The following is a 24,824-nucleotide window of genomic DNA, read 5'->3' on the forward strand; positions in this document are numbered from 1 at the left end:
CAGGACCTGGAGGCTCAGAGAGGCCAACCCGCAGCCTGCAGCGGCAGCAGGGCGGACCCCGGGCGGGGGGGTGAGGTGCAGAGGAGCCATCACACCCCAGCCACCCACTCGTGCGCTTCCCGGGGCTTTAGCGCCCCCCACGGGCGGTTCCCGGGGCCCCCCTGTGGCCTGAAACCAAGCTCTTCCCCTGGGCTGACCACAGGCCCTGCCGCCCCAGCTGCCCCGCCAACCGCAGCCAGCCCTGGCCTCCCCACACGGCCTCCTCGGTCTCCGGAGGCTCTCCACCGCGGGCGGCTTTTACCATAATGGTCCCCACAGGGGCTGTGGGCTCCCGCTCGGGTGGCCGAGGCCCCGAGACCTCCAGATTCACCTCACTCTGGCCACAGGGCATCGTTTCAGCTTAATTTTATTTCCTCTTATAAATGGGCACAGCACGGGAAATGTTAAAAAATAAACCAAGAAAAAATCAAACGAGAAAACAAAAACAAACCAGTTCCTTCCCAAGGCTGGACAGGCGCGCGCCCGCCGCGGGCAGTGCCTCGGTCTCCTCGTCCACGGTCTTCCTTCTGATTCTCCTTATCGAAAGTTTTGGCCATGACTCAGGACGGGTAGGGTTAATCACAGGTTACGGGGGAGGGAAAGGGCAGGGAAGGCCTGGGGTGGGAAGGACAGTCCCCCGCCCACCGCAGGCCGGGATCCGGGAGGGCTCTGTACAGGAGAAAGGGCTCACCAGAGGGGAGGGGACACTGTCTTCAGGTGGCTCTCTGGAGCCACACTGCCTACGAAAAATATTTACATGCATTGCCACGCTGGGGCCAGGTGCCCAGAGGTGCCAGGTGGGCACCTGGGGGATGCTGGGACCATCGGCCCTCAGTGGTGATTCCCAGGGCCCCGTCTCAGCGTCTCTGAAATCTGTACAGTTTGGGGGCTTCTATTTACAGGCGGGAGTCCCGGGGAGCAAGTCCAGGGTTGTGTAGTCAAAAGAGCCAGGAGAGCCACGGAGGCCACTCCTGCCCTGGAGGACAAGTTGGGTCCACTCCCTGGGGCCCAGGGCTCCAGCCTGGAGGCCTGATGGACAGGCTTTGCCAAGCCCAGGGGGTCTGGCCAAGCACCCGAGGCCCTGCCACAGGCCTGCCCTGCCCTGCCCCGTCTCCAGCAACCCGGGACCCCTGGACAGACACAGCCGAGGGGGGCCCACCGCCCATCCTCTGGCCCCAGCCTGCCTCACAAGAGCTCGAACCACACAAGCTCCCTCTCATTTGGAATGTGCTGTGCTTCCGGGAAATGCCAGGATACCCTTCCAGGAGCACTGGGGTTCTGTGGACCCACTTGGCAGGCCCCACGTGTACCGCACCATACCTGGGCCGGGCCAGGACCCTGTGCCCACATTGCACTGAGAGCTCCAGCTCCACCTGGCACCGAGTCCTCGTGGAGCTGCCCGCTCTCGCCCTCCTCTCAAGTGCTGAGGACACAGAGAACAGGGGCCAGGACACGAGGCCCAGCCCGCCGCCCTGAGCCAGCCCTCAGGAAGGGCTGGCAGGGCCACCCCACCAGGGCGCCAGCCTGATGCAGAGGCTGTGGCCACTGCCGAGTCTCCGCTCAGTGCCAGCGTCCCCTGGGCTGCCCAGGCCCTGTCTCCTCACACTCAGTCCTCAGTCTCAGCCCACCCAGGCCTCTCACCAGAACTGCTGTCCCCAAGACAGCAGCCCACCGGGAAGCAGGTGGAACGAGGCTGGGACTCATGGTCCTCTTTGCCCCCGTGCCCTGCCTTTCCCTGCAGGACAACTGAGGCCCAGCAGCCTGTCCCTGCTTGCCAGGCCTCGTGGGCCAGGATTCCTTCCCCACCTGTCCCTTCCTCAAAGTCTGGGCCCTGTCTAGGCTGCCTTTTGGTCTGCAAGATGGAGCTCAGCCTGAAACCAGGACCCCGGGAAAGACAGGCTGCAGTGGCCCCTGGGACCCTCACCCTCACTGCCTCAGGCACGCCTGCCCTCACCCTGCAAAAGTCTGCTGCCAGGGAGTCTTGAAAAGGGAACAGAAATAAAACTGAGGTGGGTGTCTGACTGGAGTCTGGGTTGTGGGCGAGGGGTGGGGGTGGGAGCACCAGCCCATGACAACTCACACTACATCCCTGGGCTCCCAGAGCCCTGGCCGGGCGCTCCCTCCCCCAAAGACTGGTGACCGTACACTTCAAACTCCTAACAAAGGGCCCATCTTTCAAGGGTAACCAAAAAGGTGGCTTGGGACCTGTGATGGCACCACCACCCCAGTCACCTGCTCTACTCCCCCAAATCTCTGCCCTCGGAGTCGGGGGCACCTGCCTGGGCTGCTTCCGGCTGAAGCCACAACTAGTAGGACTCCAAGCAGGTCCCCAGGGAGGGCCCTGGGTGGGTGGGTGAGGATGGCCTGGTAGGTCAAGGGCAGAGGAAGCAGAGGGCCTGGGCGGAGGGCCCACCCTCACAGGCACTTTGGAGACTTGTGTCCTGGGAGGCAGAGTTGCCCCCTAGCTCAGAGCAAGTAAAGGATTTGGGGAGAGCAGAAGCCATGCCACATGTCCCCTCCCCACCCAGGACTTTCCAGGACCCAAGAACCCTCCACAGTCTGGGGCCAAACTCCAGGAACCAAGCCCTTCTTTCTTCAGCCTTGGAGAAGCCCCAGAGCTCCGGGTGGTGGCGGCTGGCCCCAGCCGCCCTTTTGGGCTGGAGGTGGAGGGGTGGGGGTGAGGCCAGGCCCGGCTCAGGTACAAGGCCCTGGGAGGGCTTTTTCCAGTGCCCCCCACCACTGAATCCAGGAAAGACCAACGCCCTGTCTCCCTCCAGCATGCGCACAGGGATGTGGGTGAGGCTGAGTCCATGTGGGACCAGGTCTGGCACAGGGCGGGACGGAGGTGACATGGCTGGTGCAGTGCCAAGGGGTGAGACTGAGTGTGACGGGGCGAGGCGGGGACCCAATATGGGCTGATTGTTCCAGCTTGACTCCACCTTCCCCAGTGCGCCCAGAAGCTGGAGACGACATGTGTGGTGTCAGGGTTTGTGTGTGGGGGAGGCATAAAAGAGAGAGGAGGCCACACGTCACCACTCGGGTGATCGGGACTAGCCACTCGCCTGACCGTAGTGTCGGGGGTGTTTCAGCAATGGGTGAAGATAAACATCTTTGGAAGAATGTCTGCTTTTGCAACACGTCTTGATTGGTGGGGAGGTCAGGATCATATATGACCTTGTCACTGTGGCCACATGACAATGTGTGGAAGAGTGTGGGCAACGATGTCTGTGGTGTTCCCCCAGGAGTGGCGTGCAGCAGCATCCTCTCACCAATGGCTGCTCTCATGCTCTCTGGAAGCTGTTTCCTCGGGGGAAGACCCAGAAAGAGGTGAAGCTTTGGGCACAGGCGCTGGGCAGGGGGAGGGGAGAGTGGTCCCACAACCCCAGAGAGGTGAGGACAAAACAGGCTGGTGACAAAGGGCACCCTCTCACCTAGGCAGAGAGAGGCCCTGGGACAGGAGCAAGAGGTTGCCGTGTCTAGATTGTTTCAAGGGCAGAGTCTGCCACCTGTTGGTCCTGAAAGCCAGCCTGGAGGGCCTCTCTGCCCACAAAAGGAGACCTCAGCCAGCCCTGCAGGGCCAGGTGCCCATCTCAAGCCCCACCCCTTCTCCTTATTCCACCAGCCAATCAGGAGCTTCCTTCCTCCTGTCCATCTGACATAAGGTCCTGAAGCCTCAGGCTGGTGGGGGGACAAGAGATGAGCTCGTAAGGGCACAGTCTGGGGCAGACAGCAACCACCCCTGCTCCTCAGGGATGATCTGTGTGAGGCTGGCAGCCTGGGCGGGCCTCGAGAAGGAGGGCAAAGGAGAACTGGGGCCAGGCTCCCTGCTGGGCCCAGTTCCAGGCCTGGGCTGGTGGGGCTAGCCGGGGACTGGGCAGAGGGGTGGTGTCGAGGCAGCAAGGAGGCACTGTGGCTCCGCTAGGCATAGAATTCCTCCTGCTTGTCAGGCTTCTGGTAGGTGACGCTCGCCTGCTTGGGCTCCTCTAGCGTGTAGCTGCCTTCATCCTTCTTCTTCATGCGGTAGATGAGCAGCGTGACCAAGAAGGCAGCGAAGAGGGCACCCACGACCCCGCCCACAATCACGGCTGTGGAAGAAAAGGGCAAAGTCGAGGCTCAGAGGCAGGAGGTGAGGTAGAGGACCCCAAGCAGGGGACAGGGTGTGTGTGTGGGGGGGGGGGGGCTGGGAGTCCTGAGTCTGCTCTCAGAGTCGGAGTGAAGCTGGAGTCGGTCCCAGCATGGCTCCACGGTCACCCGTTCCAGCTGCCTGACACTCTGATCCTTTCCTCCAGCCCTCTGGAGGAGGACCAGGTGCCACCCATCCGAAGATGCTCCAAGACTTTCAAGCTCCAGGGAAGAAAAAACTCAAGTGCCAACTAAACTCTGGCCCTTCGCCGTCACAGCACTGACCTGACACCCTGACGGCCCGGGCTCCAGAGGAGGAGAGGAGGCCTGGGGCCACACCAGTCCTCAGTGGGAGCCAGGACCCTGCAGCAGACGTGGCCAGCACAGGAGTGGGGGAAGGACAAGGTGGGGCAGGGATGGGTGCTCAGGAAGTGAGGGCCCACAGGGCTGACCAGTGTGACCCGGGAAAGTGGGGGTCAAAGTCAGAGTCCAAAGAGGGGTCACAGGGTGCTGAGGAAGGTGCTGGAAGTGGAATAAAGCCAGGGTCAGACTCTGGGAAGGAGGGAGGTCGGGAGAAGCCGGGGCAGGCCCTGGGGTGGAGTCCCAGCTCTCACTTCCTAGCGGCTCCTAGGAAACCAGGCCCTGGCGCCCCCTCTTGGTTCCCAGAGGCACCCTGAGGCCATTCAGCTGCCCCCACCCCGCCCTGGGCAGAGCCGGGCCTCACCTACGAGCACCTCCTTCCGCTCCAGGATGCTCTTCTGCGGCAGCTGAGCAGCAGAACTGCCCGAGTCGATGGCATTGTCCAGGAGGCCGGGGCCTGGGCGGGCACCCTTGGGCAGTGTCCCTGGTGGAGGTGACGGCTTGGCCGCCGCCCCTCCCACAGCCACCACCTCATTGGCTGTGTCTGGTTGTGTGGTCTCTTCTTCCGGCAGCTCAAAGTCCCCGCTGGGGCCACCGCTCACTGGCACCTCTGGCTCATCCCGGATGGTAGTCGGGAAGGATTCTGGAGTTGGGGTCTGCAGAGAGGGTGGCATGAGCCCAGGAGCCAAGGCCAGCCACCTCCTGGCAGTCAGTCACACACAGAAGGCCACCACTCCACTGCCCCAGTGGGCCAAGCCTAAGTATTCACTCTGCTTTGTATGCAAAGCCTCGTCCTCATGAAAGGAGGATGATGACCACCAATTTATAGTGCAGGAGACATGCTCAGAGAAGTTAAGTAACTTGCTCAAGAACACACAGCTGATAAGTCATAGGAGCAGAACTAAAATCTAGATCTATCCAGCCCCTAAGTCTGTGTTTCTAATCACTCTACAATGCTGCCTCTATTCTCGGTCTGGCCACATCCTGTCCCTATCCTGTCTCCATCACTTCCCCTCCAGCAGCTTTGGTAACAATCCTTGGGGGATTCCTGTTGAGAAGCGGCATGGGGACTGCCAGTGCAGGCGTATGAACTGGGCCTGGGGCAGGGTCAGTCCATTAGTCTGGAGGCCGGTCCAGAGCACAACATGCAGCACGTGATGCCCCTGGGGGACCGATGTCCAGGGATCCAGCCCAGTGACTACAATCCTGATGGTCCCTCCACGTGGAGCAAGACCAGAGCCACAAGCCATGAGACCAGAGTGGGGGTGTGGAGCCCTCAGGGCGGGGCTGCGGGGCTGGTGGGCAAGGGCGGGCCCAGGGCCTGCAGGGAGAGGCCAGGCGCAGAGCCACACCTGCTGCAGCCTGGGCTCAGCCCTGTGTGGCCCCCCCTTCCCACCCGGCTGCCCCAGCTGCTTGGAGGAGCCAAGAGAGAAGCCCGTGTCGTGATGGGGCTGTCCTGAGCAACTGCCCTGACTTAAGGGCAGCTCCACAGCCCTCGGGTGCCTGTCTACGAGGCCAGCTGCACAGGGCTCTGTGCCTCTCCAGTGCCGCCGCATGGCGCTGCATGGCACCACATGCCCCTTGCCTGGGGCACCCACCATGGACCAGACCACAGCTCCCCGTTCCTGGCTACCTGTCCATCCCACATCCTTCTCCCTCCAGCCCTGACCCGCTTCCTGACACCCCAGACGCATGCCCATACAGGGCCTGGCCTGGACACTGCCTGGCCTCAGGAGCCTACTCCCTGCAGGCTAAATCCTGCCTTGGAAAGCAGCTTGGCCTTCCCAGCAGTGCCCGTGCCGAGCTGCAGGAGACAACAGTGAGACCCCGAGGCCCCTCCACAGGAAGCCTAAGCCCCCTCAGGCCAACCACAGCCGTGACCCGATGCCTTCCAGAGACGTGGCAAGAGCTGAGCATCGATGGCTCCCCCTCGCCAGACGGTGTGACCGCTCCAGCTACATCAGGAAGTTCAACCTCACAGCACTGAGAGGTCTTCCGGGTTTTTTGTTTGTTTGTTTTTTGTTTTTTTTTTCCCTTTTCACAAATAAGCAAATAGGATCAGTGCCCAGCCTGAGGTCTCACCCTAAAGAGCTGCAGCAGAGGTTTCAGGGCCAGGCTGCCAGGCTCCTGAGTCGCCGCTCTCAACCAGGACACCAGGCCCAGCCCCCTCACCCACACCCAGGCCCAGGCCCTCCCCCGGGGAGTCCTGTCCCAGCATCAGGGCCCAACCCCCACCCCGGCTTCCTGTCCCTCTCTAGGCCATCGAGCTCCACCTCCGTCCCATCCTGTCCCTTGTGCCCAGCCTTGATCCTCTGGCCCTGTTGTACCGCCCTCACCCTGCCCAGCCCCATCATGCCCGGTCCTCTCCCAGGTCCTCACCTGAGCCCACTCTGTGGGTCCAGGGGCAGTGGTCCCCAGGGGCAGGGTGCTCCTCTCAGTCACATCAGGCTCCTGGGTGGTAGCCGGCCTCGGAAGGGCTCCTGGCCGGGAGGTAGCTGTGGTGACCAGCCTGGGTGTCGGGGCCTCGGTGTCTAAGTCGGCCACCGTGGTGGGGGGGGAGGGCACTGCTGGAGAGGTGGCCTGGGCTGTGGCGGCTGTGGCCAGTGGGAGAGGCGGCAGCCTCCGGATGCCGGTGGTCCTCACAAGAGCAGTGGTGGCCGTGGCCGGGGATGCTGCAGGGATGCTGGGGGCCGCGGTGGCCTCAGTGGCGGGCACCGTGGCCACCGTGGGGGCCCCTGTGGTGGCGGCAGCGGTGGCGGCCGTGGTGGTGGAGATGGTGGTAGCTCTCTGGCTGGGCTCCTCTGGGGCCTCTGTCACCACTGGAGGGCTGGTGACAGGCTCTGGGGTGGGGCTCTCGGAGGGGAGCTCTTCAAACGGGGTGCCCACAGGCTGGATGTCCGTGGTGGGCAGCACAGCAGGCGTGGTGGACACAGCCAGGGCCACGTCGGGGCTGAACCGCATGGCCGTCTCCAGGCCCGACTCCTGCTCGAAGTCTGAGGGGGAGGGAGAGGGAGAGAGCTAGGGAGCTGGGCCACCGTGAGAGGCCAGAGGACCCAGGTCAGCCTCGCCACCAGGATGGGGACTCCCAACCCCCGCTTTGCCCGATTTCCCCAGGAAAACTCGAGGGAAAGGTGAAGGCCGGCCTGGCCACGGGTGGCTGAGCCTGCCCAAGTTCTCTCCGCCTGGCCGGAACTTCCCTACTGTCCAGCAAACCCGGCCCCGGGCTTCATCAGGTCGAGGCCGGGCGGGGGCAGCGGAGACCTACTGGCTGCAAATCTCCCTGAGGACTCAAGAGAGAAGAGGCACCTGGGAAAAGCTACACTCCCGGGCACAAGCCCAGCCCAAGCTCACCAGCGGGCACCTCAGGGGGCCCAGAGGACCCAGGCATGGGGCAAAGGAGGCCTCCTGTGGGAGTCTGTCTGCACCATGGGGCTGAACCAGGGTGGATAAGTGAAGGAACAGGAAGGAAGTGAGACGAAGGAGCAAGCGGGGTGGGGAGCAGGAAGAGCAGGACCACAGGGGGCTCCCAGGGGGGCGGACGCAGCAGGCAGAGAAGGCAGGAGCCAGGGAGAGCCCAGAACGGGCTGAGCCACCAGGCAAGGGGCTGGGTTTGGTTTGAGGTTAACATGGAAGAGTCTTAAAGGAACAGCTCCAGAGAGGCCCAGAGGCCCGGCCGTGGCAGCCGGTCCACAGCACGGACCCCATCCCATCTCGTCCACACCGCGCCCCTCTCTGGCTGATCCCAGCCCCCTCTTCAGGTCATTTCCAGAGCTCCTCCTCTGCCAGACCCCCCTCCTGGAGCCGGGGGAAGACGGTGTATTTCTTGCCATTTACAGGTGACCCTCGGACGCCCCAGGAGGCGCTGATGAGGGTGTGTGGCTGGCTGATCAGGGGTGACTGGGAAGGACCTGCCCAATCTCACAGCTCGCCTGCCCGAGGGCAGGGCCTGCAACCCACTGTCTGACCAGCCCTTCTTCAACCTGCCCCAGCCCGACCCTTGGACACAGCTGTTTGGATCCAAGAGGACCACGTGGCCCAGTGTGGGCCGATCAGACCATCCGCGCCGAGGACGTGCCAGGGCCACAGAGGAGGGGCTGAATCCCTTCAGGTGGTTGGAACAGGGTCATGAACAGGGCCACTGAGGAGTGCTTCCTGACATGGGCTGGAGGGCAGGGTCTGCAGGGCTGCAGAGAGACCCCAGCAGCACACGCAGAGGCCCCTGAGACCAGGGAGGGCCGAAGCCGGGCGCCCTCTGGGGAGGATCCTCTGCCCTTCTCCTTCGGGTCCACCAGACAGCCCCGCATGACCTCCACACGACAGGAGGACCCACGGAGCAGGCTCCTGGGGATGGGACAGGCAGGGACTCAGGGGAGGTACTTACAGCCTGAGCCTGACCCTGAGTAGAGGTCGTCCAGTTCATCGTCCGGGAAGGAGTCATCGTCCCCAGAACCCTCCAGGTCCACGGGCCTCTCGAAGTTCTCACTGCGCCAGCGCTGAGCCTGGAGGACGGAGACAAGCACCGGTCAGCACCCCAGGCCAGCAGCCCGGACACACCCAGAGGGACCACGGCATGGTGGAGAGCTGAGGGACATCTCCTGGGCAACAGAGAGCTGAGGCCTACTGATGACCGCTTCCCATTTGCTCAGGGGCAGGGCAGAGCCCCATCTCCTGCCTGATGGCCACCAACAGGGACCCCTGGATGCTCTCTTCCCCCTGAATGGAACCCCTGAATGTCAGAACAGGTTTAGAGCCGGCAGTGCTGGATCTCAGTCCTGGCTCCATCATCTACGAACTGTGGGACCGTGGGCAAGTTCTCTAGCCCCTCGTGCCTCAGTTTACCCACTTGTAAAAGACACAAAGAGCACCTGCCTCACCCAGCTGAGGGCACACTGCGCTGGGGTTAAGCAGCACCACGTGCACCCCTCGGGCAGCAGGGCTTGGCACAGGCCCAGCTGGTCCCTGGGCAGCAGCAGAAGCCCCTCACAGGTGCTGGCCACAGAAAAGGCCCCAGGTGCCAAGGGCATCAGCCCAAGGCACAAGTGGGGACTAAGGCCTAGCTGTCCCAGGCCACCGAGAGCAGGGGATGAGATCTAGAGATCCATCTTCTGCTTGGGACGCTAAGTGGCATCTCTAATTCTCAGAGCCAGCAGGCCCCCACCTACAGCTCCACACGCTGGAGTCCTGTGGAGACTGCTCCTGTCCCTGCAGTTCAGCGAGCAGCCTGAAGTCACATGCAGAACAGGGAATGAGCAGGGACAGAGACAGGGGTGTCAGGGTGTTGGGGAGCAATGGCCTTGATGGGGGAGGAGGCAGGGAGAGGGGGGACCAGCTCCAGCCCTGGCCCTGAGTCTTCCCAAGACAGGAAGTTAGCTCCCTGCCCTGGCCCAACGCCTGCGATCTCGGGGCCCACCTCTGGGGCTCAGGCGGTGGGAGGGGCTTCTCCGAGGGTCCAGCGCCTGGGGCCTGACTCCTGCGAGATCAACTCTTCCCCAGCCCCTGTGGCCCTGGGCTTGGAGCCAGAGCCTCAGAGGCAGTGAGCAGACCCTCTAAGATGGGCGGGCAGGGGGTGCCCTGGCTCGGAGGCCCTGCCCCAGCCCTGGGAGCTTTCACAAGAGACTGAGATGAACTCCTGGTGCCTGGACATGAAGGGCAGGGCATGTGAGTCTTCTGCACTTCAGAATAAGAGAGAGAGAGGCCTGTCCACAGGAGGAAGGAAGCAAAGCTCCAAGGTGGGCAGTGCAGCTGGTGCCCGGGAGCCGGCCCGCCAGCCCTCAGTCTCACCGGCGTCCCCCCCCCCCCCCCCCGCCTGCTCCTGCACTAGGCCAGGTCTGCCTCCTTCGCTGCTGCTGTTCCCTCCCCTCACGACACTCTCCCTTCCACCCCCTTGTCCTCCGACTGGGGCTTTCTTTTTTTTCTTTTCTTTTCTTTTTTTTTTTTGCAGTACTGAGGATTGAACCCAGGGACGTTCTGAGCCACACCCATATTTTGAGGCAGGGTCTTGCTAAGTTGCTGAAGATCTTGCTAAATGGTTGAGGCTGGCCTTGAACTTGCCATCCTGTCTCAGCCTCCCAAGCCGCTTCGGTTACAGGCACGCCCCACCATCCCCGGCTCCCAGGTGGCTCTGAGGAGCCCTCCTACTTGAGCTTCCGGAGCATCCTGGGCTCCCGATTCACAGCTCAGATCCACCGTGAGCTGTGTTTGCTTGGGGCGTCTCAGGGGCTGTGCTAAACTTGGTGAAGACAGCGGTGCTGTCTGGTTTGGCAAGGGGCCTGGCCTGAGAGGGTTTCAGGACACATTTGTTAAGGATGGAATTGGAGTTAGAAGAGGTGACAGGTTCACTGGGCAGGGGAAGGGCAGGTTGGGGCTGGAGCTGAGGCTGGAAAGACAGTGGATGCCCAGCCTCCAAGGTCTCCAGTGCCTGATGGGCAACTTTCTCTTAGAAATTAGTGATTTTTTATCCCGATCGCACATCAAAATATGGTGAAAGCTGAACCCAGGGCCAGTGGCCCTCAGGCAGTGCCTGTGCATCTGCAATGTTTGGCTGGCAGTGGGAGCCATGAAGGTGTGTGGGCAGGAGGGGCTGGGCCTGGCACCACACAGCCCTGCAGCGCACGCGGAGCCCGGGGAGCCTCTCCATCCTGGCTTCCCACCCCTGACTCGACCACCTGCACCAGAGCCCCACCGAGCCCAGCCAGGCAGGGAGCCAGGAGATGCCCCTCACCATGCACACCCCAGACGCATCTCGAGGTAATGAATTAATCAGTATTTACTTTCTACCAGTGAGTCATGGAGTGGGACAATTAGTGTAATTGCTCCCGTGACTAATTGCTGGTCTTCCCCCTTTGTAGAGATTCCAGGAGCCCAGAGCAGCCAGCTCCCACTTCTGCCCAGAGGAACAAATCCCCAGACCCAGGCTGATGGAGCCAGCAGGCCCCCACCTCCAGCTCCACACGCGGGAGTCCTGTGGAGACTGCTCCTGTCCCTGCAGTTCAGCCTGAAGTCACATGCAGAACGGGGAATGAGCAGGGACAGGACTCAGGCTCCTGCTCCTGGACAGGGCAGTCCCCACTGTCTGTCCATCCTTCCAGGCAGGCCAGGGAGTGACCGGGAGGCCATGAGCTGGAGGAGGGATTCTTTTTTTTTTAGAGAGAGAGAGAATTTTTAATATTTATTTTCTAGTTCTCGGCGGACACAACATCTTTGTTTGTATGTGGTGCTGAGGATGGAACCCGGGCCGCACGCATGCCAGGCCAGCGCGCTACCGCTTGAGCCACGTCTCCAGCCCCGAGGAGGGATTCTAAGAGGTCTGGGAGGAGGGATCCTACGATGGGAGTAAAGGTGGGAGCCCAGACGAGGAGTCCCCGAGATTCCTCAGTGACCAGTGCCACACACCAGGTCTCCAGAAACCTGCAGAACAAAGACACCCCCCAGACACCTTCCAGAGCCACACAGACCCTGGAAATGACACAGCAGAGCCACAGGGAGATGGCCTGACACAGCCTGACACACACTCACCTAAAGGCAGCCACAGAAACGCAGAGTGGCCGCGTGCCCTTGGGTGCACACAGGCTCAGGCACAGGGAGACAGGGCGGGGCGGGGGTGCCACACAGTTCTGAGGCTCAGACAAGCCTCAAGCCTCCTGCGAATCCATCGCCTCCGCTCAGGTAGCTCTCACCTAGATACTATTCATCCCTGGCTCAGTAGCCATCGACATGACAACTGTTACCATGACGACCATCTCCTCCACGCTAAGGACCCGGAGCTCCAGCTCCCCACAGAGATGGGGGAGAGCACAGGAACAGAGGACGGCGGGGAGGGGGAGGGGTGGCGGGGACCGAAAGGCAGAGGACAGAGGGGGGCAGCAGCAGAGAAAGGGACAGAGGGCAGGCTAGGGCGAGAGGGAGAGAGGCGCGAGTGGAGGGGACGGAGAGAATTCTCTCACATCTTAATTTAGCCTCACACTGATCAGAGGGACCCGGAAGGGGCGACCTGGTGACTTTCCAAACCGCAGGCGAGAGAGCGCGTTCTCCCCCAATACCAAACAGCCCCGCCCCCGGGTGGGGAAGTGGCCAGCTCCACTCACCCTGGGGTGGGGGGCGCGGGGGGGGGGGGGGGGGTTTGGACTTAACGCCAGGTCACTGGGGACCTAGGGGGGTGGGGCCTCACAGGAATCCAAGGGCAGCTGCCTCCTGCTCCAGGGGGTGGGGGACAGCGAGGAGGGGGCAGGGAACAGCCAGGGAAATCCTTAGAAGTCAAGGTGCCTGTGGAGAAGGGTGACAAACAGCCCTTGACCCCTAAATGACCTCTGCATTTGCATAATTTCATGCATAATGAGCGTGATTACCCATGCCATTCCCTTAAAGAAGAACCGAATCCAAATGTTCCAGGACCCCCGGGGACTCTCCCTGCCTCCCCAGGTAAACTCACCCTGCTGTGCCGGACAGGAGGCGCCCACAGCCCCACACCCCTCCACACACACCCACACACCCCTCCACACACACACCCACACACAGCAGCAGGAAGGCGAGGGGCCCCACACCCTCATGCCCACACCACAAGCTGCACGCCCCCGCACCAATCGAGAGCACCACTGCCACCCACCTGTGCACCCCTAGGCCTGTGGGTGACCCAGCCCCACCCTGCAGGCGCCTGTCCGTCTCCCACAGCCCTGGCTGCACCTACACACCCACAAGGCGCCCTCAGCCTCAGCAAGGACTCGTGACCCACACCCACTCCCAGGGCCCAGGCTGACCCACCCCAGGCGCATGCGAGCTCCTGACCACATGCTGCCCCCGACTCAGACCAAACCCTACAACTCAAACATAAGCTCCTCTCCCCCCACACCCACCACACGCACACCCGGCGCCCAGGGAAGCCCCACTTCCTCCTTCCGCCACCACCAACCCCAGGGAGCGGGACAGCCGGCAGAAGCTCCTCTGTGCAGCGGCTGGGGTCTGAGCAAGGGCCAGGGAGCCGAGGCCCGGGGCCCAGGAGACCCCTGCCCACCGCAGCTAAGGGCGCCCAGCCAGCGCACTGCTGGATTCGGGTGCCAACTAGGACCCACTGCTGGTCAGCCACGTCCCCCACAGCCACGCCAGCAGCCACCTGCGTCCCACCACACGCTGCCCACAAGCGCCTAAGGGGCACTTGCCCAGGGAAGCCCAGGCTCCGGTGCCCCAGGCCCTCCCGCACCCTGCGCCCGGCCTGCACTCGCACACTCTCCTGGGCGCACACAGGCGCACACTCCCCGCAGGGCCCGCACGTGGCGTCCCTCCTGAGACTGACACCCCCACGTGTCTCCTCAAGCCTCAGGCAGCACCCACCTGGAACCACCCCACAGCTCGCCCCAGAGGCCCTCGGGCTCCCCTCCCGGAGGGACCAGGCCCAGCAGTGCCCAGCAGACCCCTGTCCACACCCACCGCCCCCAGACCTGTCCACAGAGATTCAGAGCAGCTGGGGAGGCTGGTGGGTCCCCAGGGCCCAGCAAGGTGTCCTCTCCCAGGACCACCCACCAGGGCTGGGCTGGGGGCCCTGGCCAGCCGCCCCGCTTCCTCGCACTCACGGCCTCAGTCCCCAGGCCCCCGCAGCCGGCTCCAGATGCCTGGGGTCCCTGAGGCCCGACAGCCTCGAGCCTTCTGGGGACAGCAGCTGGAGCAGAGTGCAGCACGGCCCCCCGGCTCGGCCGGCAGGGGCCATCGGGGCCGCCCAATCCCTGGCGCCTCGTGCTGCCGCCTGTGAAATGGGGTGATAAGGAGCAGGCGGCTCACGGAGAGGCCGAGAGGACCGCAGGAGGTCACTCAGGAGGCTGGGGCTCCCCACCTGCAGGACCCTGCCCTCCAGCCCTCCAGCCCAGCAGGCCAAGGAGCAGTAAGAAAGGCCAAGGGGAAACCAGGAGGAGGCAGCTGGGCCCGAGCGGTCGGGGAGCGGCCGTCGCCGTCAGGTGTCTCCACTACGATCTCTGCAGACCCGGCCTCCAGAAGCCTCAGCTTCCCCAGACAGAAATAGATGCAGATGAGATTCTTCAGGCCCAGAGAGGTTGAGTGGCATTGCCAAGGCCACACAGAGGGGAGAGTGGAGAGAGAGGGAGAGAGAGGCTGGACGACGGGGGAGAGAGGGTGAGTTATAGAAACAGACACACAAATTAGGTCAGCTGGCAGGGGGCCCAGAGCCCAGCACCCCTGTGCCACGCTAATCATGCCGCAAAAGCTAAGAACAAAATCAAGTGTAATTAGTTCTGCCCGAGCTGCCTTCCCCTAATTAGCCAGACGTGGCCTCCCCTCTCCTGATGACTAGAGGCGACGCGAGCAAGGGCTGGCAGGTCAGCTTTAGGTTCAGGCAGCCCTGGGTCCAAGGTCAGCTCTGCTTTCTTGCTGGGTGATCTGAGGCAAGTTGCTTAACCTCTCTGAGCTTTTGTTTGGCTAAACAGGGACAATAATCATTTGCATCTCGTGGAACTGTTTGTGAGAATCAAGTGAGATACTGTAACAAAAGCACACACTGCCTAGTACACAGTTGGCGCTCGGTAACCTTTGGTTGGTAATGCATGGCACATGGTGCCCCGGTTGGATGGCAGCTTAAGGCTCAACTAAGCCTGAGAGGTGGCTGAGGCCAGCTCCCTCCCCCAGCAGACGAGGGGCAGAGCCGGGAAAGCCTGGCCGCTCAGCCGGGGCCAGGGGCGGGTGGCAGGCACTCAGCCTGCCAAGCAGCTCTCAGAGAGGCAAAGAGGCTCCCCCAGGGACACACAGGTGACGGCCAGCTCCCGGGAGCAGGGCCCCCGGCACCCCTGCAGGCGCCGTCCCCAGAAGGCCCTCGGTCCTGTGAGAACTCACGCTCACCAGCTCCACCCCGGAGACTCGGAGCGCCACCACAGGAATGTGGGCCGGGGCCAGGCTCCGGGCAGCAGGACAGCCAAGGGGGCCACACAATGGGCAGCCTGGACCTGGACAGGACGCCTCCGCCCCCACCCCCCACCATCCACAGCTGCCCTGGCCGGGAGCCCGCACCCCCACATGCGCTCGCGGCTGGGATGTGGGCACCGAGACTGCACCTGCTGGGGAGGGCGCGGCGGGGGTGCAGAGGGCCCTGCTGAGTCCCCACAGCTCCTTCATCCCCGGGGGCAGGGGACACCTCTGGGTCCATCACTTCTGGGCACAGGAAACTGGCAGGGCCTTCCCTGCCCCTGACAGGCCCACCCCTCCCCAGATCACCCTCCCCAGCACCCACCCTACAGGCCCACTGCCCCTGCATGGCCACCACCCGGCCTGTCCACACCTGCCCTGGGCCCAGCAGGAGGCAAGACCTCTCTGGCTCAGCCTCCTGAGGCACAGATAGGGCCAAATGAGAAAAGCCAAGCCTGGTCACCTAAGTAAGGGCCTCTCTGGATTCTGATGCTCTGGGCTGGCTAGAATTCAGGCCTCGGGCCACGGAGGTCCAAGGCAATGTTATTTCTCAGAGAGTAAAAATGGTTAACAACCTACATATCCAACAATAGGGGACTAGTTAAGTAAGCCAGGCACAACCACAACATGGAATAGTATACAGCCATCAACAGTTTGTGTTTTCACAAATCCACACTAATTAGGTCACTTGGAAGGCCTGAATGCACCACAGACGCCTGTTTGTTCTTTTCCCCCCAAAGGCTATTTAAGTTTGTGGCTTTGGAAAGGCGCAGGCTGGCTCTCAGGAGCGCTGTGGCACAGGCAGCTGGCAGATCCCCCAACTGTCTTTCTCCCGGTGGCCCTGCTGCTCAGCTAATCCCCCGGCCTGCTCTTCGGTAGAGCAGAGGTGATGCGCCCACCTAGAGCACCCCTGAAGGAGGCCGGCCGCGGCACACCTGGCGGCTCGGTGAGCGCTGGCTGTTAGCACCGTCTTCATCATGAGGACCAAAAAGTGGGTCCCAGGGCCCAGGTGGGGCTGACCCTGCCGCCCGCGACGCGCTCCCCACCAGAGCGACCCCTCAACGTGGCGTGACAGGAAGGGCCCGCGGCTCTCGCTGGCTGGGGCTGGGGCCACGGCGCCTTTCGTCTGTTCTCAGGACCCTTCCATAGGTTCTGGGCACTGTCGACCCTGGAGGTGGCCCTCCCTGGGCACAGTCTTGCTCTGACCACCCTCAGCCCCTCCCTCTGCGGAAACCCCACCAGGCAGCTCCAGAGGAGACCGAGAGGGACAAGAGGGACGCGGGTGGTAGAGGACACCAGCCCGAGGGCAGGCGGCAGGCGGGCCCTCCGATGCCCATCCCCCACCTTCTCCCAGCAGCCCAGTGCCGGGTGCCGCTGTCCTCCTGCCTCAGCCTCCTGCGCCTGGACGGAGGATGGCAGCCAGCCCTGGGAATGCCACGCCCCTCTCCACCCACCCGGAGCTCCCCTGCCACTGTCCCATCATCTGCCCTCTCTCCTCACCCTCTGGGCCACCCGGACACACTGCTCCTTCACCCTGTCCCCAAGCTCGTGCCTGTGAGCAGGACCATCCCACGGAGGTCCCTCCCAGCCCCCGCCACCCGCCGCCCCTCAGCTCCCAGCTGCCACCTCCCGTCCTCCTCCTGCGTGAAGCCATTTGTGGGATCAGCGCCGCCCCCCCAACCCTTTCCCAACAGCACTGACACAACCAGTTAACCAGCACGGCCAGTATTTATTGGGCGCCTACTGTATGCCGAGCACTCTCCCAGGCTCTCTGGGCCCCACACCTGCGGGACAGGCCCATGTGCTCAGTCAGCTGACCCAGCCTCCTGGGGGCGGCCCACCTGGGGTCACACACTGCAGCCACCGTCCGGGCCCAAACACGGAAGTTCTCTCTTGGGGACTCTGTAGCTCCACCAGGTTGTCCGTCACCAAGGGATGGGGCTGCTGGCCACATTCGTCACCCCCTGAGCCCCCAGATCACCCTGAGCCCACTCAGCTTCCCTGAAGCCAATGCTGCTGGCCCCACTACAACGAGGAAACGGAGGCTGTGAGCCTCCACCAGGGGCACAGCAGGATCTGAACCGCAGCCAAACTCTGTGACCAAGGAGCTCCCGAAGCCCGAAGAACGCAGGAGGGGGTGAGTCCCGGCTCCTGATGTGACTCTGCCCACGGGCATTTCCTGGAGAGTGCCTGGGTCACCAGAGGGGCGCTCGCCACGGGCCAGGCTCTTCCTAGGCACACCGTCTCATTTTCCTTCACAAACCCCTTCCTGGTGGGGACGATGGTCTGAATGTCTCGGATGGTTAAAGCAAAGTTCAGAGAGGTAAAGCTACTGACCTGAAGTTGCAGAGCAATGGGGCCAGGATTTCAATCTGGGATGAGCTGACCCCAAGGGCCATGCTCTCTGTACTGCACAGCGCGCCTACCTCCAGCCCCCAGCGGCCCCTCCCTCCCACCAGAAAGCTCCCGGAGAGCGGGGCGATTGGCAGAGACCACCCACCCATGCACCCAGTGCCCTGCACAGAAACAGACAAAGTGGACATGTAGAAGTGGAGGACAAGGCCAGCTGTGAGGCAGGTGGCCAGTTCAGGTGAGCAGCCCCACCCACTGCCCTGTGGCTCACTGCAGGTGCCTTGGGCACGGGGTCTCCAGGCTGCACAACCAACTTGCCAACAGAAGGGGCAGGGGCCACAAACCCGAGGCCCAGAGGCCTGGAGGCCCAGCACCCAGGAGCCTGCAAGTGTCCAGGGTGGCTTCCCCCTTCCACAGGGGGCTGATCCCCCCCTCCTCCGTTTGCCCTCCCACAAAACGGGGGTTATGGCCCCTGGTACTGAAGGTGTCAGCTGCGATAGGCAGTCAGGTGCCCTACTCAAAGCTCACCTTCCTGGCCACCAGACACCCTGCGACGGTCCACACCAGGTCAGCTGCCCTGGAAGCCTGTGTTTATTTGTCTCCTGGTTTACAATGGCCACCACCAGTTCCCCAGGGGCAGCGACGGGCCTGTGAGGTCATTCCTCTGTACCCAGGACCCAGGATATTCCTGAAGCACAGTTGGTCTCCCTGTGTTTGCTCAGTGAACGCGGCCGACAAGGTCACCCGCAGACCCACATGGCCTGCCTCCTGCCCCGGCCACTCTGAGAGCCGGGGCCACCCTGCGAGCCCTTCTCTGAGCCTTGGTCTTCCAGGGCACAAGCCAGGGGGTCAGACAAGGGTGGTCTCTGATCCCCCAAATCCAGCCAGGAGGGGGGAGAGGAACTGAGGCTGACTCTGGTATATCGTGTCTTAAAACCCCTTTGTGGATTATGTGAAAAAAAATGCAGATCCGAGGACTGGGGGGAGGGGGCTGCCAACTCTGCCCCCTTCAGCCAGCCTGGGCCGCGAGGGGAGCAGTGCGGCCGACACCTGCGAAGGGCCAGCCTCGCACTGTCCCTCGTCCATCCTCCCAGGAGAGGGTGAGATGGCCTCCGTGCTCCACAGACTCAGGCCAGGGACATGCTGGAGCCCAGTGAACCTGGACAGAGACCAGGATGGCACCAGGAAGTGGGTGCAAGGCAGGAGGGGAGGGGCCGGGAGAGTGGACAGGGACCCCAGTGCCACCTGTGGTCGCCAAACCCCCAGGACAGGACTAAGGGCCAAAGGGTCTTCATCAGACCTCGAGGACCACCTGAAGCCAGGTGAGGGGGCTCCAGGGACCTTGCCAACCTGGGGACCTGCTGGGCTGACCTGGCCTCCTCTGGGAAATGGCCCAGACCCTGCTGGAGCCGGCCAGAGGCAGGCCTGGTCCCCTGGCTGTCCTGGAAGCCCCCGGGCACAAGCCAAGAGAACACCCTGAGGACACACACCAGACACACTTGACCAAGGTGTTCCGCCTGTGCGTGGGTGTGTCTGGGTCCGGCTGGCTGACCCCCCTCCTGAGTGCGGTTATTTATAACCTGGTGAACTCACAGCGGAGTTCTCCGCCCCCGGCCCAGAGCTGTCCCCAGGCTTCTGGGCTGTTCCGCTTCAAGGCACAGAGCAGGCCAGACTGACAGGGTGAGTTCAGAGGCCCCGGTGTCACCACCACCGTCACCCAGTGGAGAGCCAGGCCCACAGGAAGGAGCCAGACCAGGGAGGGGCTGGCCGAGCCCCTGAGGCCTGCCCAGGGCCACTTCCAGCCCCAGAGGAGGGTCTGACTGGGCCAGGGGTGGGCTCAGGAAGGGAGGGCACAGGCTGGTGGCCAAGCCTTCACCGCATCTCCTAAGTCCTGGGAGGCAGGTGAGCCTCAAAATGAGCGGGGACACTAAAGCTAGATGTCTTGAGTCCGAGTCCCAGCGCTGGCCTTCAGCAGCCACTAGCTCTGGGCAAGGAGGTCTACCTCAGAGCCTCCGTTTCTTTACCTGCTAAGTGAGCATAACAGCGCTGACCTCAAAGGCTAGGGGGGCTAAGTGAGGTGCCTCGGACAAGGCCCGGCTGCTTCTTGGCTGGTGACCACAGGCAAGCTGCCCGGCCTGCGCTCAGTGCCTCGGTGCCTACCCAGGACCCTGGAGCAGACCAGGGGTCCCGAGGACAGAGCTCCAGTTCGCACACAGCAGGTGGTCAGCACGCGCTCTCCTCCTGCCCTCTGCGGGGGGGGGGCATGATTCCTGCCACCCCAGCTTCGCCCCTTGACAATCTTTTCCGCCTGCTGCTGAGCACCTACTATGCGCCAGGCCCGACGGGGTGCTGCATGGAGGCTGTTCTCCCAAGGACTCCTGGAGGGAGAGACTCCCTTCCCAGTGTTGCAGTGAGCAATCCGCCTGGTTGAAAGTCAAGGTTCCATAAATACCCACGGATGAGCGGCTCCAAGGATGAGTGCGATCCAAACTCCAGATACCCACGAGCTGGCAGGGCTCTGGAGAAACCAGAACCCTCGCTCCCACCGGTGGGAACGCGAAGTGGGACAGCCGCGTTACAGAACAGGCTGGCGCTCCTTCCGAAAGTTCAACAGAGAGTTCCCATATGACTCAGAAATCCTACTCCTATGGTATACACTCCAGGAAAATGAAAACACATGTCCACGTTCCAAAGAGAGAAAAAAAAAAAAGCAACATTATCCATAATAGCCACAAAGTCTAAAGTAGCCGAACGCCTATCCACTGACGAATGGATGAATCAAACCCGGTACGTCCCCGCGGTGGGTATCGGTCAGCAAAACAGTGACATGAATAACAGTGAAGTGCGGATCCGAGCTGGGTTTGAGTCAACCTGGAAAGCACTCTGCTAAGGGAGAGAATTGAGTCACAAAAGGCCACATGTTGCATGGTGCTACTCAGGTGAACTTTCCAGGATAGGCTGATCCCAGAGACAGAGGGGATGAGTGACTCTCTGGGACACTTAGGGAACAGGAGGCCACTGCTAGGGACATAGGTTTCCTTACAGGGTGATAAGAACATCCTGAAGTCGGGGATGGTTGCACGACTCTGTCAACACACTAAAAAGCTTTCCATCACAGCACCACAGCCCCCAGCCACGGGGAATAAATCCCCAACCCCCCCCCCCGCCCCCCGTGGACGTGGACGCCTCAGAGAGCGGCACCCTGCACACCCTACGCGCTCTTCCTGGGGTCCTGCTGTGCTGCCGCATGGTACCAGAGTTCCTCTGTCCCTCCCTGTTAATGCCGGGGGGCCTCCTCGGTGTCACTACTCCTGCACTTTGGAGCCACTATTCAGTACGATAAGGGTCACCTGAACACAAACACTGGGCCACCAAAAACAGCCAACGCTACCCAACGACGGGGCAGGCGGTGGAGGCAGCCGGGTGGGTCCCATCCCAGGAGGACAGAACAGGACGGCTCGAGGTTTGATCACACTACGCAGAACGGTGAGCCTTTATTTAAAATTCATGAATTGTTTATTTCTGGGATTTTCCATTGACTCTTTGAAACCACAATGGACTGTAACGACAACTATGGGAAGTGAAAGTGTGGCCAGGGGACCACCATCCACACATTATGGCACGTGAGTCGAACCCCAGTTAAGCTGTGGTTTAGAAAGGAAGACATGTGAGACTGGGGCTCAGAGAGAGGGAGAAACTTGCCCAGGGTCACACAGCAGAGCCCAGACTCAGAGGCAGATCCTGCAGAGAAGCCCAGCGTTCCTCATCCGGATGACACCCTCGACCTGTCCTTGTTCTCTACTGGAGTCTCCCCCGACCAAGTCCTAGGAGAAGGCTCCATGACACCCACATTTGGACGAGCAAATGCCACTCCATGGCTCGCAGGTGGGAGAGGCCCAGGTCAGCGATGGTCTCCTCTGAGCTTTTTAAAGGCCATGTTGTCAGGGGTGGCCGCTGGGAGGGGACAGGCTTGGCCCAGAGTCTTGAGAGGGACTTAGAGGAGGGAGGCCAGTCCAGACGCTGGCGGGCCATCGCCTCGACCCCAGGCCTCAGCTGCCCGGCTGCGCCCTCCATGGTCTGGGATACCCGAGGCTGGCCCGGCCGCCCTCAGCGGCACGTGAGGATGCGACCCTAACAAGAGAGCGGTGAAGCTGAACCCAGGTTCCTCTGTCCTGTCCCTGGCTGTCTGGGGTAGCCCCGAGGACAGTCCCCTGCCAGGGCTCCAGCCCCCCCTCCACTTGGCTCCCGGGCACCACCTCCACCCAGCCAGCTGGCAGCCGCCAAGCCCCAGGCTGGTTTCCGCTCTCTTCTCTGCACAGAGGCGTCTGTCCTGAGGCTAGGGCTGGGCAGGTGTGGCGGCACTCCCCCCACCCTGCCCCTGTGGGCTGGACTCGGGTAGAAAGCCTAAAGCTCCCGGGTCCTCGGGCCCAGCCCCCCGACAAAGGGAGCCCCTCTCTCCCTGGCCCTGTCTCATCTTCTCGTGTCTCACTGTTCGGATGGGGGAGGCCACCGCACTGAACCTCACAGGTGCAGGGTAGAGGCCTCGCAGGATCCGGAAGAGGGGAGGCCAACAACTCCACAGGACCCCCTGCCCCTCCGACCCAGGGATGGGGTGGAGGAGACCCGACAGAACCCCGGCGCCCCTCCTGCCCTCCCCTGAGGCCTCCTGAGGCCCAGAGCTCCCCCCTGAGGTGTCCCGAGGCTCCTCCTCAGCCCAAGCACAGGCCGACCCATGAGCTGAGTCACACGCCCGCCAGGGCTTCGGAGACCCTGAGTGTCCTGGCCCTCACCAGTCCCACAGTCCAGGGACAAGGCCATGGGAAAGTCCTCCCAGGTCCTCCCCCCGCAAGGCCAGAAGACCCGGCTTCTGCCCCTGACCCTCCTTAACACCAGCTTGACCCCCTTCCCCACAGGGAGCTGCCCCCCCAGGCCCAGGCCCCAGGAGATGAACGAATGAGTCCCAGAGGGTGTCAGGGAGCCAGAGCCTGGTAGAAGACAAAACTCACGAGAGAAGGACCCCAGCTAGAAAAGACGGGCCAAAAGTTGGACCTCAGCCAGGGGGGAGGCTGGGACAGTGCTTCTCCAAGTTCCAGGCAAGAACAGGACGAGTGACTTCTACCTGGTTGGCCACAGAGGCCTCTCATGACCTCTGCCCGCTCCTCAGCCACGGAACCCTGAGTCCCTGCCATTCCCTACAGCACAATGGGAAGTGGCCCATTTACAGAGGACGGCGCAGGCTCAGAGGACAGGAACAGTTACCTGCCCAAGGCCACCCAGGGGGCAGGCAGCCTTCCCTGAGACACACATCCCTCCCAACACGGGAAGGAGGGGGCGCGGCCCACACAGCCTGGTGCGGCCCACAGTGCCCTGGGTGTGGGATGTGCCCCGGCCCCAGCATGCAGGGGACAGTGGCCTCGGAGCCCTCCCACCAGGAGCATCCTCACCACGCCTCACAACCTCGGGCGTTTGCCAACAGCACGGCCATCAGCAGCCCTGGTCCCCGCCTAGAAGATGCCAGCTGCACCCCCATAATGGGTCGGCCAGCTCGTGCATTTCAAGGGTCCCAGGAGCTGACCCCTTCGGTGCTCAGCTCAGGCTTCACCTCCACCCAGAAGCGTCCCCGTTCCAGCCTTGTCCCTGGTGAACACCTCTCTGCTCAGGGACCTGAATTCGACATCTCCCACTTCATCAGGAATGTTCCAGCAAGAAACAGGCCTCCCCGAGATCAGAGTACCCTGGAGGCCCCCTGCTAAGAATTCCAACTGGGTCCTCATGGGTGGGCAGTCAAGGGAAGGGACCTGGCCTCTCCCACCCCAGCTGTCCCTGTCCCCAGGGACACACAGCACAGCCTTCTCTCCTCCTCTCTCCAGGCACAGCTGCACCCAGGGTTTGGTAAATTACATGTAACTGGATCTTTACAGGAACCCAAGGCTGAGTTTGGGGAATTGGGGGAAAGGAGTATCCCTGGAGGTTAGGCAGGAGACAAAGCTCTGAGCCCCTGTCCCCACCCCCGCCTTGCCTTAATCACCTAAGGAGGCCAGATGACCAGCTGCCCCTCCGGCCTGGGATTAAGAACTAGGATTAAGGACGAGCACTCCCAATATCTCAGAGCCCTAGCAACGTGTAGGCTTGCACGCTCACGCACCACGTGTGTAAGCACATTCAGGGCTTCCTGTCTTGATGCACCATGCGCGTCTGCCTGGGGTGGTCCGGGGTGGGCGGGCGCAGCTGTGTGGGTCTGGCCTGCTCATGCGGCCCACGGGGCTGTGTCTCTGCAGTGGCCCCTGAGCACCTGCAGGAGTGTATGTCCCTGTCCGTGTGTCTGTGCCTGCACACATTTCCAGGATATCTGACCCTCTCAAGGCAGGAAGGGTATCTCCCAGCTTCCTCTGCCACCCTCCCAGAAGCCACAACCATCTGCAGTCACAGAGCTGGGGTGAGCCCTGAGTGGGAAGCAGGAGGATGGCAGTCGGGAGGGGCCACAGACACCTGGACCCCCACCCATCAGCACAGACCCAGCAACACATCTGCAGGCACAAAGCAGCCCCTGGCCCACACCTAAGTCCTGACCACCACCACCGGGGGCAAGGACCACCCGCTGGGACCACGGCCTCACGGGCCGCACTGGGCCATGTCTGCACCTGAGATGGCCCCCAAAGCCTCCCCACTCCCACCTCATAGAAGAACAGGATCAGGCCAAGCCAGGCTCAGCTCCCAGAGCACAAGCAGGGGATGCAGGGGCTGCTCTGTCCCCATGCTGTGGTCGAGCTCAGTCACCTGCCTCAGGGTGAGGCCAGGGACTGACTCTTGGGGCTTTTTGTCCTCAAAACTCCAGAGGAAGGGAGTTGGGAGTTCTGGGCCAGAAGGGTGAGAAGTAGGGAAGAGTCCCTCCCGGCCTGGCCCCAGCTACCCCCTTGGCCCCTTAGACCCCTGCACCCAGGACAATCCTCAGTCCAGGGGACCCCCCTGAGTCACAGCCGAGAGGGAGAGGCTCTAACCAGCCAGGGAAGGAGGGGTGGACAGGCCTAAGGGAATCAGAGCAGGAGGAGGGA

The 24,824-nt window shown here is 62.5% G+C and overlaps 1 protein-coding gene across 1 annotated transcript in view; it reads right to left on the minus strand.

Moving 5' to 3' along the window:
* Positions 1 to 410: 410 nt before the first annotated feature.
* Positions 411 to 24,824, minus strand: part of Sdc3 (syndecan 3) — a 34,420-nt gene continuing 10,006 nt past the window's right edge. Inside the window, exons 2-5 of the mRNA XM_026391744.2 lie at positions 8,903 to 9,020; positions 6,901 to 7,514; positions 4,886 to 5,177; positions 411 to 4,124 (exon numbers count right to left, since the gene is read on the minus strand). Of these exons, the coding sequence (XP_026247529.2) occupies positions 3,958 to 4,124; positions 4,886 to 5,177; positions 6,901 to 7,514; positions 8,903 to 9,020 (1,191 nt within the window). The 3' untranslated portion in view covers positions 411 to 3,957. The remainder of the gene's footprint in view (positions 4,125 to 4,885; positions 5,178 to 6,900; positions 7,515 to 8,902; positions 9,021 to 24,824) is intronic.

This window comes from Urocitellus parryii, chromosome 11 (assembly GCF_045843805.1).
Source record: "Urocitellus parryii isolate mUroPar1 chromosome 11, mUroPar1.hap1, whole genome shotgun sequence".
Lineage (NCBI taxonomy): Eukaryota > Metazoa > Chordata > Mammalia > Rodentia > Sciuridae > Urocitellus > Urocitellus parryii.